The 18499-nt window shown below is 32.1% G+C and overlaps 2 protein-coding genes across 6 annotated transcripts; one reads left to right on the top strand and one right to left on the bottom strand.

Annotated features, from left to right (window-relative positions):
* Positions 1 to 83: 83 nt before the first annotated feature.
* On the top strand, positions 84 to 12864 carry nonC (serine/threonine-protein kinase Smg1). Of its 5 annotated transcripts, none has more exons than XM_035092772.1 (6): positions 84 to 222; positions 909 to 1458; positions 1532 to 1781; positions 1853 to 1982; positions 2121 to 11991; positions 12068 to 12864. In XM_035092772.1, exons 2-6 carry the CDS (start codon positions 975 to 977, stop codon positions 12250 to 12252), a joined length of 10920 nt encoding a protein of 3639 aa, XP_034948663.1. In that variant the 5' UTR covers positions 84 to 222; positions 909 to 974; the 3' UTR covers positions 12253 to 12864. The 5 variants fall into 5 exon arrangements, with proteins under 5 accessions (XP_034948663.1, XP_034948665.1, XP_034948662.1 ...); XM_035092774.1 differs by having other exon boundaries at positions 180 to 327; XM_035092771.1 differs by lacking the exon at positions 84 to 222 and adding an exon at positions 277 to 415.
* A 380-nt stretch (positions 12865 to 13244) lies between these two features.
* Positions 13245 to 18268, bottom strand: Tmf (TATA element modulatory factor). Its single transcript, XM_035092842.1, has 6 exons — positions 18129 to 18268; positions 16179 to 17917; positions 16009 to 16110; positions 14336 to 15935; positions 14136 to 14259; positions 13245 to 14041 (listed from the first exon to the last, which is right to left on the bottom strand). Exons 2-6 carry the CDS (start codon positions 17900 to 17902, stop codon positions 13755 to 13757), a joined length of 3837 nt encoding a protein of 1278 aa, XP_034948733.1. The 5' UTR covers positions 17903 to 17917; positions 18129 to 18268; the 3' UTR covers positions 13245 to 13754.
* Positions 18269 to 18499: the final 231 nt, after the last annotated feature.

Genomic DNA, 18499 nt, shown 5'->3' on the forward strand with positions numbered 1-18499 from the left:
CAATAATTCACCACTATTTCAGATACATCTACGTAATAAATTTTCTATTAGTTAATTTCTTAACCTCAATATATTATTGGATAAATTTTCTGAATACTTGGCGTTGATTTGATGAAAACAAATAGTGGTCGACGTGCAGGAAATCACGGTTGTGATTGCGCATTTTCTGCAATTCTTAGATGTGCACTCTCCTACGCTTTCTTGCATCCACTTTGATATAAGGTGAGATAAAAAGTATTTTTATGTTTATCTGACATGGTACATGCATCGGCCATAGAGGGCAATACTTAAAAAATTGTGTGTTTAACCGGGGAACACATGAGAGAGGTAGTGCTCCTTTTTTTGATTCATCGATTGTGAAACCTTGAAAAAAAATACTACAGCCTACATCAAAGAGGTTATTGTAGAAAAAAATGTAATTCTTATTTCCGTATTTATTTTTTTATGCCTACTTTTACTTTTTTTCCATTCTATGTATTCATTTTGTACACATTTGGTTATTTTATCATCATTGATATTATCAATATTTGAGAGAAATTTGTGCATTTCAAGTGTACCAAATGGTTTATTGATGATGCTATAGATTAATGTTTGCCAAAGTTTAAATATCATTCCAGCTGTGAGGTTAACCTAATTCCATGAATGAAAAATATTTCAATTAACTTGAACACATCAAAATCTTCTTTTTTGGTAGCTTAACATTGATTGTCAATATATCTTTTCCATAATATTCAATCATTAAAAACATTTTATACGTTTTTTAATGTTGATGTTCAAAACTTATATTTTGATATTATATTTGGTTATGTCTTGGAAATTAAAATGAATATAATAAAACAGGCGGGAAAGTTGAACATCTGGATAAATGAAAATCTTTTTATTATATTAAAATTATTTTTTAATTGCAGATTAAAGAGTGACTCTGATTACTTGTATAAAGTGTAGGTCATGCCGACCACTTGTAGAGTAATGTGATGAATAGCTGTGAGAGCTCTAACGCCAGCACAAAGCTACAGGGATCCAAAAGCTCTGAGCTTTGGGAAGAATCATCAAGTAACAGCAACAAAGAAGAGGCGTCAGAGAAAATTGAAAAAAAGAATCGAACTGATAAAGGAGAAAGTGATACGTCATCAACTGGAAACGATTTTGGCGTGCCGCGCGGAACTCTGGTCATTTGTCCACGAAATTCTGGGGGTTTCTTAGGAGATCACAGTTTTTCTCGAATTAAACAACGAAATAGTTGTAGTAATCGGAATGAATTTCGAATGGCTCGTGGAAATAATAATGGCGAACGAGTCAGAGGTAATACTCGAGGAAGACCTTTTAAGAAGAATCAGAATGATAGGGAATCAAGTCATGAAGGAGGATATCATCCGACCTCTAGACAAAAATTTCAAGAATCGTTGAAGAATCAAGATAACTGCCAGAATAAATATTATGATGATAAACGATCAAACGGTAATTATTAATAAATATTGGAACAATAGTTAATCATTATTCTATCCATTAACCATAATCGAATCTGTTACAGATGAATCACGAATTATAAAAATTCTTCAACGCCTATGTCGAGAAGATGATGATATTTTTCTAGATCTCTCTAAACAAGTCCTAGAGAGCTTGATGGTACCTGAAAATCAAAGATTTATCCGACGAAGTTTGGAATCAATATGTGAATTTCTGTATGACGCATTACATTTAGGTCCTGACGTAGAATCCCAACAACAAATTGTCAAGTGTCTCGCTTATGTTGGATACATTTCTAATCAAGAGTTCAAAAGGTTTCAAAATGTTCATTATTTTATTTTAGACAATAAAGAAGCCATCTAATAAATATCAATTTAACTTTTAGATATTTAGAATGGATATTTAAAAAATATGGAATGGAACGAAAAGATGAAGTAAAGTGTTTATTATTAACTTCATTAGGTGAAACATTGAAATTGGATATTGGAACATCAAAACTAAAAGATTTTTTCATGGTAATTAATTCATGATACTATTTTTATTAGTCTAAATTATTAACTATTTAAAAATCAATGAACAGTTTCATAGAGTAGATGAAATTAATTTAATATTCAGGAAAAGAAATCATATTTGTAGTAGTGTTTTTGTTTCAGGCCACAATGTCTCGATTACAATCGACATTAGAGAACGTTGACCGTCCAGACTTATTAGTAGCAATTGTTGACGTTATTCTAATTATTATCGATATATCTCCAAAAATATTTTCCAATTATTTTCATGATGCTGTTGATATTCTTGTTGGATGGCATATTGACTATACACAGCCTAAATCTGTTATTTGTTATGCCAGTCGAAGCTTGCAGAAATTCAGTTCTTTCTGGATTAGTGATTTTCAATTCACTCTCACATTATTAAGCCAATTTTTAGAGGATATGGAAAGTTATGATGAAGAATTGACAATACCAAGTTCTGGAAGAAGTTCTCCCGGAGAAGAACCAGTTCCTGGGCCTAAAGAATGTATCGTTAGAATAACATCACTCATCTCAGTATTTAATACCGTAATTAAAAGTGTCTCTGATAATCTTAATCCCAATATAAATCCTGCGGTCCAATGGAGTTTTTTAAGTGATTGTTTATTAAAAATGTTGAAAATTGTAATTAAAGCCATAAAAGTTGATGAGAGTAAAGATAGTCTAGATGAAATACAGAATATAAAAGCTAAAGACAGTATTGAAGATTGGCGAGATTATATAAAAGGTTTAAAATTATCTCAAAAAAGTGTTGATAATCTTTTGAGAAATTCTAATCAAGACAAAAAAAATAGTCATCAAAATTTTACAAAAATGATCAAATCTTTATGTTCAGAAAAGAAGAAAAAAAATGATAAAACTAATTCCAATTCAGAAGGTACATTGGATAAAGACAAAGAAGAAGCATTGATCAATTTGTTCAAATCCCTAGAGATAAAAGAGAAAAGTTATAAAACTGACGATCCATCACAAGAGAAAGAAGAATTAATTATTGTAGCAAATGAGTGTGCTTATCATTTATTAAGTTTTCTCCAAACTCGTATTACAAAAAATCATGAACTTCTTTTTGAGTTTATCGACCTTCAATTAAACAAAATAAACATTCTCTTAGACGAAACAGTAGTATCAACATTGAATATCATCTCAAAGGTTATCAAGGAAGTATCAGCAAACCTGCCACTGGAACTTGTACATAAATTACTGGGGAAAGAATCTAAACTGCTACAATTACGATTAAGAAATTCAATACCAATACAAAATGCAACTCTCTTAGTTTATCATCGTCTTTTGGGTTTGAAAAATATTCCATTACTTCAAGAGGTATATAAGTATATACTGAGTGATTTGGAAATAGCATACAAGTTAATAATAAATATTGAAGGATTTGTGACAAATAATCCATTGGAAGACATGATCTATGAACATCATAATGCTGAATTCATAGTCATTTTTCTTTTGCGAGCACTTTCAGATCTAGCAAATGCTAGTAATTCCATAATTGGTATGTGGGCATTGAAACCCAGCATATTTGAATTATTAGCAGTGCAAATGCAACCATATGACATTAATTTATCACAAAATAATCCTCTACTTCAATACAGCATTATTTATTTACTTTATTCACATTGTTCTCGATATAATCATTTCGTTCCAAGTTCTAGTCTCATCACAGGATCAACACTCTGTCGCCCTATCGATATTTTTCCAGGAGCTCTTGATGTGCCAACTACTTCTCCTACTAGTGGTCATTTGTCAACAATTCTGAATCTCATTGGAAAATGTTTTGAAATAAACACCACGAAACAAACAATTTTGCTTTTATGTAATTGGATTCACGAGATTTTTATTCAAGCTGAGAATTATATCGGAATTCTCAAAGAAACTGATGAATATAAAATGATTATATCAAACTTATTAACTCATGGAGCAACAACAAATCATAAAATTGCCTCTATTATATGTAAAAATCTTGAATTAATAATAAGTGATAAAAAAATTACTTGGCCAGAAAATATGTATGTGGAAATCGTTGATCTTGCAATTCTTCATCTTACATCATGTGATAAAAATATTCGCCAACAATATGGTAATCTTTTAATGAATATACCTATTAATATTGTTATCTCGAAAATTAACAGACAATGCCTTCAATCAGAAACAAAAAAGTTACGAGCTATTGAAAATTATTCAATTGAATCTTTAACTGTTGCTCAGAGACTCCATATGCGTGGTAATAATAATGACAGCCACAGTAACTTTAATTCTAATAATAATATTCTCAGTACTAATAGTAATGGCAATAGTAGTAACAATAATAATAGTTTGAATAATGGTGAAATGCCAACTCAACATTTCAAAACATACATGGCATTTTTATTGCAAGATTATGAGCTTGATACTTTTGGTTTATCTGAAATATTTACTTTATGTTGGCCTGCAGTATCTCAAAATAAAACAATTGCAAAAATGTATGAATTTGGTTTAACAAATCAGTCATTCTTATTTTTTTGGAGTGGAATTGAAGCAGCACAGCACTGTGTATTGAATAAACTTCGAACACCTTTGGGAAAACCTCAAGAAACTTTTACAACTATCGAAGGAGCTTTAAAAGCACTGGCTCGTGATATATCCTGTAAATCGGAAGTTGTAAAACATGACAATCGAGGCTTTGATTATTCACTTCATGAACATACGAGAGTGAGATTGTTTGTAGAATTTTTAGAACATTTAGAAAGAGTCATTCATAATGCAGCAGAAGGATGTGCAGTAGCTTTAGCATCATTTCCTAAACCAGTGAGAACTTTTTTCCATACGAATAAATCAACTTGCAAAGAATGGCTGAATAGAATAAGATTAGCTTTGTGTGTAGTGTCTCTCCATGCAGGTTTAGCTACAAATGCTTTACGAAATGGGCAACGACTTTTAGAAGATTTAAGTGATGCTGATAATACTCAAGGAGCGGAATTTGAAAGAGCTGTATTATGCACTGCTCAAGCTTTAGTAATGTTAGGAGAAGCTGAGGCTCTTCAGGGGTTATATATTTACACTAAGGAACGTGAAAAAAAATTCTTATGGTTAAAAGCAGCGATGGAAGAAGCTGCTGGCCATTATGAAAGCGCTGCTGAGAGCTACAAATTAATTATTAAAGAACTTGCATATACTAAATCTGAAGAATTTGAAACAGAAGTTGCTACAGAAACATCTAAGGTTGATGGAGATTCACAGGTTGCAGCTTTCGTTATGCAGAGATTGACTAAATGTTATTCGGCCGTTGGTAATTGGAAACAATTAGAAAATTGGAAAATTCGAGAAGCTGAAATCTTGAAAAAAAAGTGCAATTCGATATTGAAAAAGCAAATTCAAATTACTTCAAATGTACAACAAGCTAAATGTTTGAAAGATTTTGAAGCAGGTCAGCTATCTACGCTTGAAGAATTATCAGATTGGATGTTACTTGATGAAAAAGCTACCACTAACTGGAGCTGTTCAAAAACTATTTCAGAATGCTCTAATACTCTGATTAATATTGCTCTGAAAATTCGTGCTGGTGATGAAAATAATGATTACTTTCGAGAACATGTTGAATTTTGTAAAAAAGTCACTTCTAAAACTATTGAGGAAGGTCTGAGAAATATGCCGTCTGAGTATCTCAATGATTCGATATTAATTCAATACTCAGCCAGAGGACTGGCAGATCTTCTTGCCAATAAAAAGGTTGATGTGTTTGAATTGTTGCGAGTGAATAAGATAAAAAATCTTGGCTGTGGAGTCATGAACCAAATATTGTGGTGGTCGGAATATTTTTCTGGATCGTCAGAAAGTAATTTATCATCTATCGATCATGTGTCTAGTTTACGGTTAGATGTAGCTAAAAGTGCAAGAAAAGAAGGTAATTTCAAACTTGCTAAACGACAGATAGAAAAATATTTTACTACAGAACATCTTTTGAGAACTGAGATTACTGGTGACCATAAATTCTCTGAAATTACGTCGAGCATCTTAGACAAACCATTAAATATTAATTGGACGAAGAATAATATGCGAGCATTTAAAGAAATGTCAAAATTACTTTACAACATGGATCTTATTGAAGATGCTGTAAAAGTTTGCAGCGTAACTGCATTAGGAATATCTAAAGCTATTGTTAATTCTGATCAAGTACTGTCAGATGATTTAAGAGAAACAGGAACAAAATTAATTCTTACTCTGGGAAAATGGATTCAACAGCAGGAAATAAATATTTCAGATCATTCACAATTAAATGAATTATTAAAATTTGAAGCTTTGCATAATGATGGATTAATGGATAAAATTTTTGGCCAAACAACTGAATTAATTCCTCACTCTGACATGGTGCTTGGTAAATTGATGCAATTAGGAGTAAATCAATGTCCAGATTTGGCAGCTGCTTGGGCAAACTATGCTGGTTGGTGTTACAAGTGGGGACGAAAAATCGTCGATAATTCAAACTCGGGACAACTGACTGATGCTGATGTGAATAATATACGTGCTTTACTTCCTGAGAATATTTCGGAGGCTGACTCAAATGCAACACTTTTGATTCTCAGCCAGAATAAAAGTATTCCTGAAGATGAAGGTGATATTGAAACAAATGACGTGAAAACTTCAGATATGATCGAAAATCAATTACGCCAAATACCAGCATTATCAGGTGCTACTAGTCAACATCTTGGATTGCTTATTGATATCTGGAGACAAGCACAAAAGAGAATTTATTCATATTATGAGCTTGCTGCCAAAGCTTATTTTAAATTTCTTGATTTATCAAGTAATGAATCCAATGACTGTGCTACAATAACTGCTACATTACGACTTTTAAGACTGATTGTGAAACATGCGTTAGAGTTACAAAATGTTCTGGAAACTGGACTTTCCACAACACCTACACGGCCTTGGAAAGAAATTATTCCTCAATTATTTTCAAGATTGAGTCATCCAGAGTCTTATGTTCGCACTAGAGTATCAGAACTCTTATGTAGAGTTGCAGAAAATAGTCCACATCTAATAACTTTTCCAACTGTAGTAGGAGCTGTATCTGATCATCGAAAAGTCCTTGAAGAACTTCCAACTAGGTATGAAAATTCTCCAAATGAGTTTGATTTTGATGAAGATGATAGTGAAAATGTTATTTCATCAAATGTCAGTGGAGAGATTGATTCTCATGATGATGAAAATAAAAATTTTATGGATGCATGTTTTGCCCAACTGGCTGAATGTCTCTCTAACAATAATCATGATTCTGTTAGCCATGTAAAAATACTTGTAAAAGAACTCAGACGAATAACACTATTATGGGACGAATTGTGGTTTGCAACATTTTGCCAACATCATTCTGAATTTTCAAAAAAGTTTGAACAATTGGAAGCAGAAATTCAAAAAGTACAAGACAACATATGGCTAACAAGCGAAGAAAAAGAACAATTAATAGTTGAAAAAAATAGAATTATTTTAAAGCCAATAGTATTTGTTTTAGAAAACCTTTGGGTTATAACTTCAGTACCTGCAGAAACTCCACATGAGAAATTCTTTCAAGAAAAGTTTGGACCTTATATTGAAGAAGTAATAAAAAGATTAAAGAATCCTAAAAATCCAACAAGACCACAATTTTTATTGATTTCATTGAAACAATTAGAGGCCAAATTAGCACAAAGAATAAATAAAAGAGGAACTTATACACTTTCAATGAAAGATATTAGTCCAGTTCTGGCAAACATGAAAGATACTCAAATAGCGATGCCAGGTGTTCTTGCTACAGATCGTGATAGAATAGTTACAATAAAATCTGTTGACAACAATGTCCAGATCCTTCCCACAAAGACTAAACCAAAAAAATTAATATTCCACGGTTCAGATGGTCATGTCTACACGTATTTATTTAAAGGGCTTGAAGATCTGCATTTAGATGAAAGAATTATGCAATTTTTAAGTATTTGTAATACAATGATGTCAAAGAATAATGATACCAGAAAAGTGTATAGAGCTCGACATTATTCGGTAATTCCATTAGGACCAAGATCAGGATTAATTCAATGGGTGGATGGAGTAACACCTTTATTTGCTCTATATAAACGTTGGCAGCAACGAGAAAGTTCAATGGCTGGCGCTCGTGGAGCTACTGGAAATTCTGCAGCTATTATGAGACCATCTGAATTATTTTATAATAAACTTGGTCCACTATTAAAAGAACAAGGGATTTCATTAGAAAATAGAAAAGAATGGCCTCTTACAAATCTCAAACAAGTACTAACTGAATTGATGGCAGAAACTCCAAAAGATTTATTGGCAAAAGAAATTTGGTGCAATAGTATTCACGCTGGAAATTGGTGGCAAGCGACAAAAAGTTATTCTTACTCTGTTGCAGTAATGTCAATTATAGGCTACATAATTGGTCTCGGTGATCGTCATTTGGATAATGTCCTTGTAGATTTAAATACTGGAGAAGTTGTTCATATTGATTATAATGTATGTTTTGAAAAGGGAAAAACACTTCGAGTACCTGAAAAAGTTCCTTTTAGAATGACACCAAATATCAAAACAGCTCTAGGAGTTACTGGAGTTGAAGGAATATTCAGGTCAGCTTGTGAACATACATTAAGAGTGATGCGACGTGGCCGAGAAACATTATTGACTTTACTAGAGGCTTTTGTGTATGATCCATTGGTTGATTGGAGAGCTGGAGCGGAAAATAGCATTGCAAGTTATGGAGCCTGTCAAGCTCGAGCTCGATGCGCTGGAATTGGTAGAAAACAACTGGAAAAAGAATTAACTCGAGCAATGTTTTCTGTGAGAATAGCTGAGATGCGTACTGAGTGGATAACAAATCGAAATGTAATGATGAAAACTTTGCCTATGCTTTCTCATCAATTGGCTGAATGGATGGAGACAAATGATTCATTACGTCAATGTCAAGATTCATTACAAGAACGTCATCAACAATTAAATTTAGTGAAAGAAGCTCAAACTATAGGAAAAAATCATTCTTTATATTCTGTTGTCAAAAGATATAATGCTTGTAAAAAGGCAAGAGATGCGCATGAAAAAGCCAAATGTGGACTTCAAAAAAAAATAGAAGAATGTGAGAAACAAATAAATATACATAATATGGCTTTAACGGTTCTCAGAGGCCCGAAGTTGGCAAAATGGTTAACAGAGTTTGAAACATCATCATCAACACGAGAAGATCACATGGTATTTGATTTGGTTAAAGAATTTTTACAAAATGCTGGTCAAAATTCAATGGTAGTCGAGTGTGAACAATCAGAGAATAAATTAACACAATTAATAACACAAGAATCACTATTAATTCGTAATTGTATTGATTTATTGAGTCAATATGCTTCTATTTGTAATTTATACCCTCTGAGTACTTTAGCTCAACATCGATCAGTAGTTTATCATTCATGGGCTACTAAATTACTAAATACAAGAACTGTTGATACATGCAATGAAGTAATAGCTCAATTTGAAGCTAACTATCAATCAATAACAACGAATGACTCAAGAGTTCAACAGGTAATAGCATTCTCTTTCCAGATACAAGCTATAATAAATGACGTAAATGAGAAATGTAAAAAGTATTATGAAAGAATGGTAACAAACGAAGGATTGCCTGATGCACAAACAAGGATTGATAAGATATATAATGATACTATTTCACAAATGAAAACATTTTTAAGAAGGGAAAAGGCAGCAGATAAAGCATTGGAGTCAGTTAATATCATCGCGCTATGTGCTTTAAATAAAAGGTACCTGATGATGGAAGGAGCAGCTAAATGTGCTGGCGAGTGTCTAGTGGATTTAACTTTACGAGAAGGTGATTGGTTTCTTGACGAAATGCGTTTAATGTCTTCCCTAATTGTTGAACTTACAAATCTTATACCAGTTGACTCAATGTCTATCCAAAATGAATGTCACGATGAAATATTAATTTCTCGTGCTCTACAATGTCTAAAAAGTGCGGATGCTATTTATGAAGGTCTTCAAGAGCTTAATTATAATTTCCATATGATAATTCTCCCTGAAGCATTAAAAACAATTATTACCGAAGAGCCAAGTGTTATAATGATGATAAATGAGCTAGATGATATTATTCTTTCAGCTGAAAAACCATTAGGAGAAATTCTCGGACAATTGGAAATGCACTTACGATTTACGTTAATGGATATGGAAAGCCCACATGCAATCGTTCAAAGTCTAGTAGCAAATATGAGACTAAGGTTTGAAGCATTACAATCAAGATCAACTGATGATATTAACCAAGATTCTGAATCTCTCATGCCAGGACAGATGTTATTAATGGGCTTTAATGGTCTTTTTGAAAAACTTCATGTTGAAGGAAATACTCTTATAACTTCTCTAGCAACTCTTGATATTCCTACATGCTGGAAAAAAATAGATCAAATAAGAGAAGCAAAAGAAATTGCAGTTCCAATATTCCACGAGAATGCTCGTCGTGTCTTGAATGATATTTTCTTAATAAAACGTCTGCAGACCATCCAAGAATTTTTTACTATGTGTCGAGATATTGCAAATTCTTTTAAAAGTACCGACACATCAGTGACGATTTATGACGACGATCGATTGAATAAGCCTGTCAAGACTTTTATTGCCGACTATGTTTCACGTCAGCTTCTCGGTGTGACTTCCCAAACGCTTGCCATAGCTCTATGTCTTTTGCTCCAACGTATGGGGTTGAATGTCACTGGAGAAATTGAACAGAGAGATATTGGTGCTGAAAGTAAAGTATCCATTGAAGAATTATGCAGAAAAATGGTTGACACTTGTTTAAAGTCTGGAGTCTTCTCAGGTTCAGTTCTTGGACAAGCAAGTTCACTTGAAAATACATTAGAAAACATCTGGAGAAGAAAGCAATGTGCCAGAATGGCTCAACAAAGTGTTGAAATAACTCGAGCCACACTTCAAAGATTACAACTTCAATTAACAGCTCATTATTGGCTTCATGAGGATAGTATTTTGCTTGCCAGAACTAATTTAAATGCTATTAACCTACTTAATAGACCAGCATTTATGCTTGAACTTCGCAAATCTGCAACAGCACTCTCTAGTTTACAATCTCGTATTAATGAAATTCAAGATCAACAACGAAGTCTTGTTGATAGTGTAGATCAACGTCTAAAGTGGGCAATTGGTGCTAATCCAGCTCTCGTAGAAGTGATGGTTGCATTTAACAATGCTGTACTTTTATCTAATGAAAAATTAACACGCAAACAATACCTTACATCAATCATTACCGCAATCTGTGATTCTATTCTTCATTATGAAGCTTTGAGAACGAAAACGTCAGAGAGTATTACTCATGATACCAATTTCATTAAATTACTGAAACAGTGGGAAGAAAGCCGCTTACTGCGATCTAATTTATCAGTTAGCGTCTCGTTAGCGGAAGAAAATCTTATAGAGATGCTACAATTAGAAAATAATATTGATGCTGATTGGCTGAGACGTGCTGAAAGTCTGATATCAGATGCTATTATTGAAAATCAGAAGATATTACAGAAAAAACAAGAAATGCATGCAATAGCAAATGAAAGATTGAGAAAATATATTGGTAGTTTACAAGGTATTCTTACTAATCATCATCGATTAATGACTGATGTTCGAGGTTTGTTGAAGACCATGCTGAAACAAGAAAATATATCCGGACTTGGTGAATTTTTAACAGAATATAGGATATTCACCGAAGGAATTTCTACTTTAGTAAAGGATTTAGAATCCGAAAATTTGGAACCTCTTCGAGTTATTGAAGCAGAAGGCCTGTTGAATACTTTATTATTGAAAGTGCCAAAGATCTATGATGAATTATTAGAACTTGCGAATGAATCAAACAAAAATAAGATGGATGAGAATCAGGTGATTAATAAGAAAAAAAATAATTTGCTGAGACAAGATCCGAACATGTGTCTCAGCCCGCGGAAGGGAATTCCATTGACCAGAGATCCTACCACAGGCAAAGGTAAATTTCATAAAATTATTATTAACGTTTATTGTCTATTATTGTACAGTATAATAAACAAAAAATTTTCTTTTAGCTGTGCAAGAAAGAAACGTGTATGCTCTTAATGTCTGGCGTCGTGTACGCATGAAACTGGAAGGTCGTGATCCGAATCCATCACGAAAATATACAACGGCTGAGCAGGTAGATTATGTGATCCGTGAAGCACAAAATATGGACAACTTGGCCCTGCTGTATGAGGGTTGGACTCCGTGGGTGTGAACGCGCGGATGCCGGCGCAACCGCGTCGTTGGGTTCGACTCTCTATTTAAAATTGTACTAAATACTGTACCTAATTAAAGCCCTACCATCTCGTAGTGGCAATCAAATCGATTGGCCAGATGTGCAAATGTTTGCACATTACATATCGACGAAAGCTGAATATAAAAACACGGTCGAGGATCTACCGCATCTCAATACGCGGATAAATATAATGTTGAAAAGCTTCATAAGAAATGCTCACAAATTCACATTCGTGAATTGGACATTAACTAATTCAGTCTAGAATTTGAAGGTTTCATTACGTGGATTAAAAACTCCTCTAGGAGTTAGAAGTCCAAGTAATCGGTTATATTTCAAAAAAATTAATACTTATCGATATCGCACATGTTATTTAATTTTATTTGCTCGTGACAATTTGTCTGAGTGTTTATATCCGTTTATCAGAGAATAATTAAAGCTGAACGATATCGATAGCGTCAATTAATTTAATTATTATATTTCTGAAATAATGCAAATGGATAACGTGTGATAAAAATCTAAACATATTTTCTTTTTTTTTTTTTTCTAAATATTTGGACCTATAGTATATATTCGAACGATTCTCTTTTATTACATCGAAAAAAATTTTTTTTTAAAACTGTTGTAAAATCATTGCGGCGCCAAAATTTATTAAAACTATTCTGGATGGCTACATTTTAGTAAATGGACACAATTTATTATAGTAGCGTAATAAGTAAATAAATGATTTATGTTATTTATTTTTCAAACGATTTGTCAGTAAAAAAAACAACAATTAACAATAAAAAATTTTAAAACTACTTACAGTGGCTGATTTAAATTAAACAAAAACAAAAAAAAAAATGTAACTCATCAGATTAAAAAATATCTAAAAACATGTACATTAATTATGATTTTTCTGAATAACATGAATTTAAAATACTTAAGCATTATATGAAAACAAATTTCTTTATTAATTTGATAAGTTATAGATTTACTGGACGCCGCTGAAATCATTACAAATAAAATTATCTAAAATTTTAAGGGCTTAATTATTTTCATATCTCTTTTATACAATACATTCTTATTTTATAATTAATAATTAATTATAAAATATGCAGTAATATGCGAGTAGATGGTAAAAGACAATGTCGTTTAACAACAATGAATTTTCATTTTATTATTCATATTCGATTATATTATAATACCTTTATTTACAATTATCAACTTCTAAAACTTGGCCAATACTTATAATTTTTTTTTTTAGTTCTCAGTCTCCTTTTACTGCTTACATGCAGAATAATAATTCGTGTTTTGGATCGAACTTTTACTCGATTCAATATTGAATGGTCTAAAAGAACAAAAACCACCACAGTTAGTACAGAATAAGATCAATCATCATTTAAAACGAATGTTTTCAGCCGACCTGCGACGATAAAATATTGCACATAAATCTATTCATTAATGAAAAATATTTAAGAGGAATGTTTCAAAAATTAAATATTCTACGATTCTCTTTTTAAAAGTTGATCAATTTGATTTTTGTACATTTCCTTCACATCTTCGAGATCTAATTGAAGTTCCTGCGTTTCTTCTACTTTTTCCCCATACATCTGTAATAATGCATCATATCTTGTTTGAATTTCATTAAGATTGGCATTTAATGCTTCAACTTCGGTTAATTTCGTCGTAAGCTCTTCCACCTTCATCGATAAATTTGAAAGCTCCATATTCAATGCGTCTCTTTCCGTATTCCGCCTGTGCATTTCCCATTGGAGAGTTTGAATTTCCCCTAGAAAATTGATTATTAATCAACTTATTTGAATAAAATACATAAAATAGAAAATTAATTCAGGAAAAAAAAATTTTCCAATTAATTTACATACCTTCACGAGCTTTTAATTGAGCTTGAAGAGTTTCAATTGTTGACGTTGTATTAGTATTCGTTCTAAGTCCATCGTAAACATTTGGAAAACGCCCGGAACTTGTATCAAAGATTGAATCATTAAACTATAAAAAAAAAAAACAAATACATCATTTCATATTTTCCAATGATAATTGTAAATATAATTAGATTATAACTTACCGCAAGCCAAACACTATTAGTACTGCTAATAGAATCTCTTCTTACACTGGAAGTTGGACTCATTCTATTTTCTTCTCCAGTACTCTGTTGATGTTCTAATACAGGATTATTTTTTCTCTTTTCAGCATCAGCCGCTGCCTTTTCCATGGAAAGCTTATCTTTAAGTGATTCAATTTCTCTTTTTAATTCCCTTACTTCATCATGATGAGATTTCTCTAGGGTTTCTATCTTCAACCGAAGCTTTTCTATCTCTTTTATAAGCTTAGCATTTTCGGATTTTTGTTTTTCATATAATTCTTCTACTTTAGATTTGTCTAACTCTACTCGTTTCACCTGAGATTCCAAAGTTGAAATTTTAGTTTTTAAGTTTACATTTTCTTCCATCAGAGTTCTATCAGTGGAAGCCATGTTCTCCAACTTTGTCTGAAGTTCTTCAATTTTATCTGACATAATTTTTTCTTGTTTCATAAATGTATTGGATTTGTATGTTAAATTAGCTTGCAACTGCTCAAGTTGTCGAAGTAGTGGTTTTGTAGCAAGAGTAACAGACTCTGAAAGTTCTTCACTTCGTACCTCAGCAGCCTCTAATCGTTTTAATAGATCACTATTTTCTTGCTTTAATAAATCAATTTTTTTAACAAAATTCTCTTCATCAAGTTTTATCTTGGTTTTCAAATCTTCAACTTGCGATGATAAGCGACAAGATTCTCCAGCAGTTTCTAATACTCGTTTCAATTCTTCTTCTGCTACACTACAATTGAATTTAGTTTCAGCTAATTCTGTTTTAGCCGCATCAAGACTCGTCTTATATGCATTCATTTTATGCGTCGTATTATCAAACTTCTCTTGCAATGTGGAAAATTCTTTCTCTTGCTTTTTAACTCTCGCTGTGAGGGTATGAACTGCTTCAATCTGGGTTCGTTCAATTTCTTCTTTAGCATATAAAGAACGTTTTAATCTATCTAATTCGGAAGATTGTTCTTCTAATTGTTCAGTTAAACTTTTTACCGTGGCTTCATTTTCTTTCTCTTTTACTCGTAATTTTTTTATGATAGTTGAATGTTGTAATTGCTGCTTACTCAATTTTTCACCTTCTTCTCTAAGTTGCTTAATAATTTCATCTTTCTCAGCATTTGCTAAAGATGACTGACACGATAAGTCCTGCTTTAACATTTCTAATTGTTCTTTAAGTACATCACGTTCTCTTATAGTTTGTTGGAATTTTTTTTCTAATGCTGACATTCTTTGAGTATATTCATCAGTTATTGAATGAAAGTCTTGATGCTGTTGAGCACGTTTTTCCCAATTTTCTAATTGTATTTTTAGATGATTATTTTGCTCATGTAAATCCATATTTATCCTACTCACGTCAATTAATTTTGATTCACGAACTTCTAATATTTCATTCATCTCTTGAATTCGCCTGCGTAACTTTTCAACCTCATTGCATCCTCCATCATCTGATCCTATACTAATTTCACTGAGTTCACGTGAATGTCCGCGAGTTTTTAATGTTTTTGTTAATAAATCACCGCTTTTACCGGAATGAAGATTCGCTGGACTTTGTCGTGATTGTGTGGAACTCGAATCTCCATTAGGACTAATGAAAAATTTTATACTATTATAATCAAAATGTATAATATTTATACGTTTTCAAATTGATTAATAAATACCTTGAAATAATTTCAATATCGCTAGAAGTCGTTGTTTCAAGCTCATCACCACTTGTGTGACCACTGGCTTGGTCTGATCCAATTTTCACTAAATCCGACCGGCTGAAAAATGTTATAAAAATCAATAAGCTGCCAAAATAAGATTTGTTATGCATAAAAAAAATGTTTACCTCTCTGACGAAATAGGTGAATGTTCTCTGTGAGTAATATCATGACGTTCTAATTGTTCTAAAGTCTCGCCATCGTTGATACATTTTTCTACCATCGCATCAGCAAGCATATTTTTAACATATGAACTTGATGTTAAAGATCCATCACCAGAGCTAACTTTTTTAGAATTTTTCATCGTAACATTATTATCTGAACTTGTGTCTACAAGAGTTCCTTCGCAACTTGAATCAGTTAATATTGCCGTCGAGTGTTGGTCAGCTGTATTAAATTCTTGATTTATTGATTTATCTTGATCAAAGCAGCTAGTACTCGAATCCGTAAGGTCAATATTCATATTCTTAGCTGAATCTGGATCAAATGACTCTGTCTTTTCTGTTTTACGAATAGGCTGCGTAGTGATGGGCTTAATAGCTAAATGAAGGCTTTGTTTAACATCCTTTAAAGAATCTAAATTTATTTCTAACTGGCTAGTTGGTATAGAAGTAAGATTACTTGACTTTGATGGTTCTGAATAACTATCATACATTCTACCTTTCGGTTGATCAAATTGTTGATGCAAGGTTTCCATTATAGTCATCACTGTACTTTCAGAAGCTGACGTATAAGAATCTTCTGCTTGACTTACTTCATCTAATTCATCAATATTTTGAGCGCTATCTAAATTAACTAGCGGCGATGCTTTTCCTGGCATTGATGAAAGTGGAAGCGATATCTGACTAGTAGATAAAACTTCATTATTTTCATCAAGTCTTGGTGTTTTAGATTCTTCCATTGGTGATGCATATGGCGAAATATCTGAAGAAGAATCTTGGATTGATGATGATTCCGGTTCAATTGAAGAAGTTGCTGCATCTGGAGATTCATGATAAAAACTCATCGGCGATAAAAATGGACTTTCTGTTTTAGAACCATCTGCAAGAATTTCTACAGAACTAGGCGAAGTTACTAAACTATCGGGTAAAACCTCTACTGAATCTGAATTTTTCTTTGGATCTAACGTTGATGGACTAAGGGAATCACTTGGTGAAACAACTTCAGAGTCTGGTGTTGTGGTACAATTTGTACTTGTTGCAGATCTTGAACCAAGAATTTCTACACTTTCAGAACTTTTTTTATCACTTTCAGAAGAAACAATTGATACTCTATTTATTGTCTTGATGTTGTATTCTTGTTTTTCACCGGTGTTACTCGATGAATCAACTTCTGAATCATTTTTAGAGTTGTATCCAGAACCTTCTTGTTTAACATTTTTCTGTCTTTGGAAATTATCATCATTTTTTAATTTATTTAATTGTTCTTTCGAACTTTCAGTCACAGATGGTTTATCCTGAAAAGAAGCTAATTTCTCTGGTAATGATTTAGAAGATATAACACTTGTAGACTCTGTTGATTCACTAGATATTTCTGATAATGATCCAGAACTTAATGATGTTTTAGTTTTTAAATCATCCAATGTTCCTTTTGGATTTTCAAAAAAAGATCCTGTAAAACTTCCCCATATACTAGTATCCGGTTTAATATTAGTCAACGCAGGTTGAGTGCTACTGGTGCTTTCATTTTTAATACCCCATGCAGCGAAAAAGTTGGTGTCGTCAATCACTGGTGTTGAAATTACTTTTGGTTCTTCTTCTTTTATATCTAAAGCCTTATCAATAGTTTTTTGAGCTCCTTTGAGTGCTGATTTTGCCAAGTTGGCAAATCCCGAAGCATCAAACCAACTCATCGTAATGTTTTACATCTGCACAAATACATTATAAAACAATAAATAAATTATTCGATAACAATGAGAGGTTAGTAAATATTTAAAAATATATTGTCTTCAAATACAAAAGGAAATAATAGTCAAAAAAAATAACCTAATAATGATAAATACATCATTGTTCAGGCAATAAAATCATTCTGTAAACGTTATAAACAAGCATGAATTGTTATTAATATATTTTCAATACCTTTTGAAATCCATGAAAAATGGTAATTTTAGGAATTTAATGTTTGACAGCAAGTATTTATATACAACGTTAACGTAAAAAACGTAACAAAATGTACAAGATCACCTGATTATCAGTAACTATTTACTATCATTTTTTTTTGTTCGTTTTGTTAATAATAAACTTACTTATCAACTGAGATAGAACAATGATCGATAAATAATCATTAATTTTCTTCTTCACCGACGACTTAAATGTGCTTAAAAATTTCAAATAGAATAGTATTTTCGATTATTTATGATAAATAGAAATAGATACTGTATAAATATTTGAAAAATTTTGATAAGATAAGATAATAATCATTCAATAAGCGACGTATGCTTTTCTTGAAT

The sequence above is a fragment of the Chelonus insularis genome, unplaced genomic scaffold, assembly GCF_013357705.1.
Source record: "Chelonus insularis isolate UGA/USDA-ARS -01 unplaced genomic scaffold, ASM1335770v1 contig_94_pilon, whole genome shotgun sequence".
Lineage (NCBI taxonomy): Eukaryota > Metazoa > Arthropoda > Insecta > Hymenoptera > Braconidae > Chelonus > Chelonus insularis.

Excerpts from the sequence above, each read along its gene's own strand:
- nonC (XM_035092772.1), top strand. The coding sequence starts at position 975 with ATGAATAGCTGTGAGAGCTCTAACGCCAGCACAAAGCTACAGGGATCC. Across the intron at positions 1,459-1,531 it reads TGATGATAAACGATCAAACG|ATGAATCACGAATTATAAAA; the intron begins GTAATTATTAAT and ends AATCTGTTACAG. Across the intron at positions 1,782-1,852 it reads TCTAATCAAGAGTTCAAAAG|ATATTTAGAATGGATATTTA; the intron begins GTTTCAAAATGT and ends TTTAACTTTTAG.
- Tmf (XM_035092842.1), bottom strand. The coding sequence starts at position 17,902 with ATGAGTTGGTTTGATGCTTCGGGATTTGCCAACTTGGCAAAATCAGCA. Across the intron at positions 16,111-16,178 it reads TCACCTATTTCGTCAGAGAG|CCGGTCGGATTTAGTGAAAA; the intron begins GTAAACATTTTT and ends AACATTTTTCAG. Across the intron at positions 15,936-16,008 it reads GATATTGAAATTATTTCAAG|TCCTAATGGAGATTCGAGTT; the intron begins GTATTTATTAAT and ends ATTTTTCATTAG.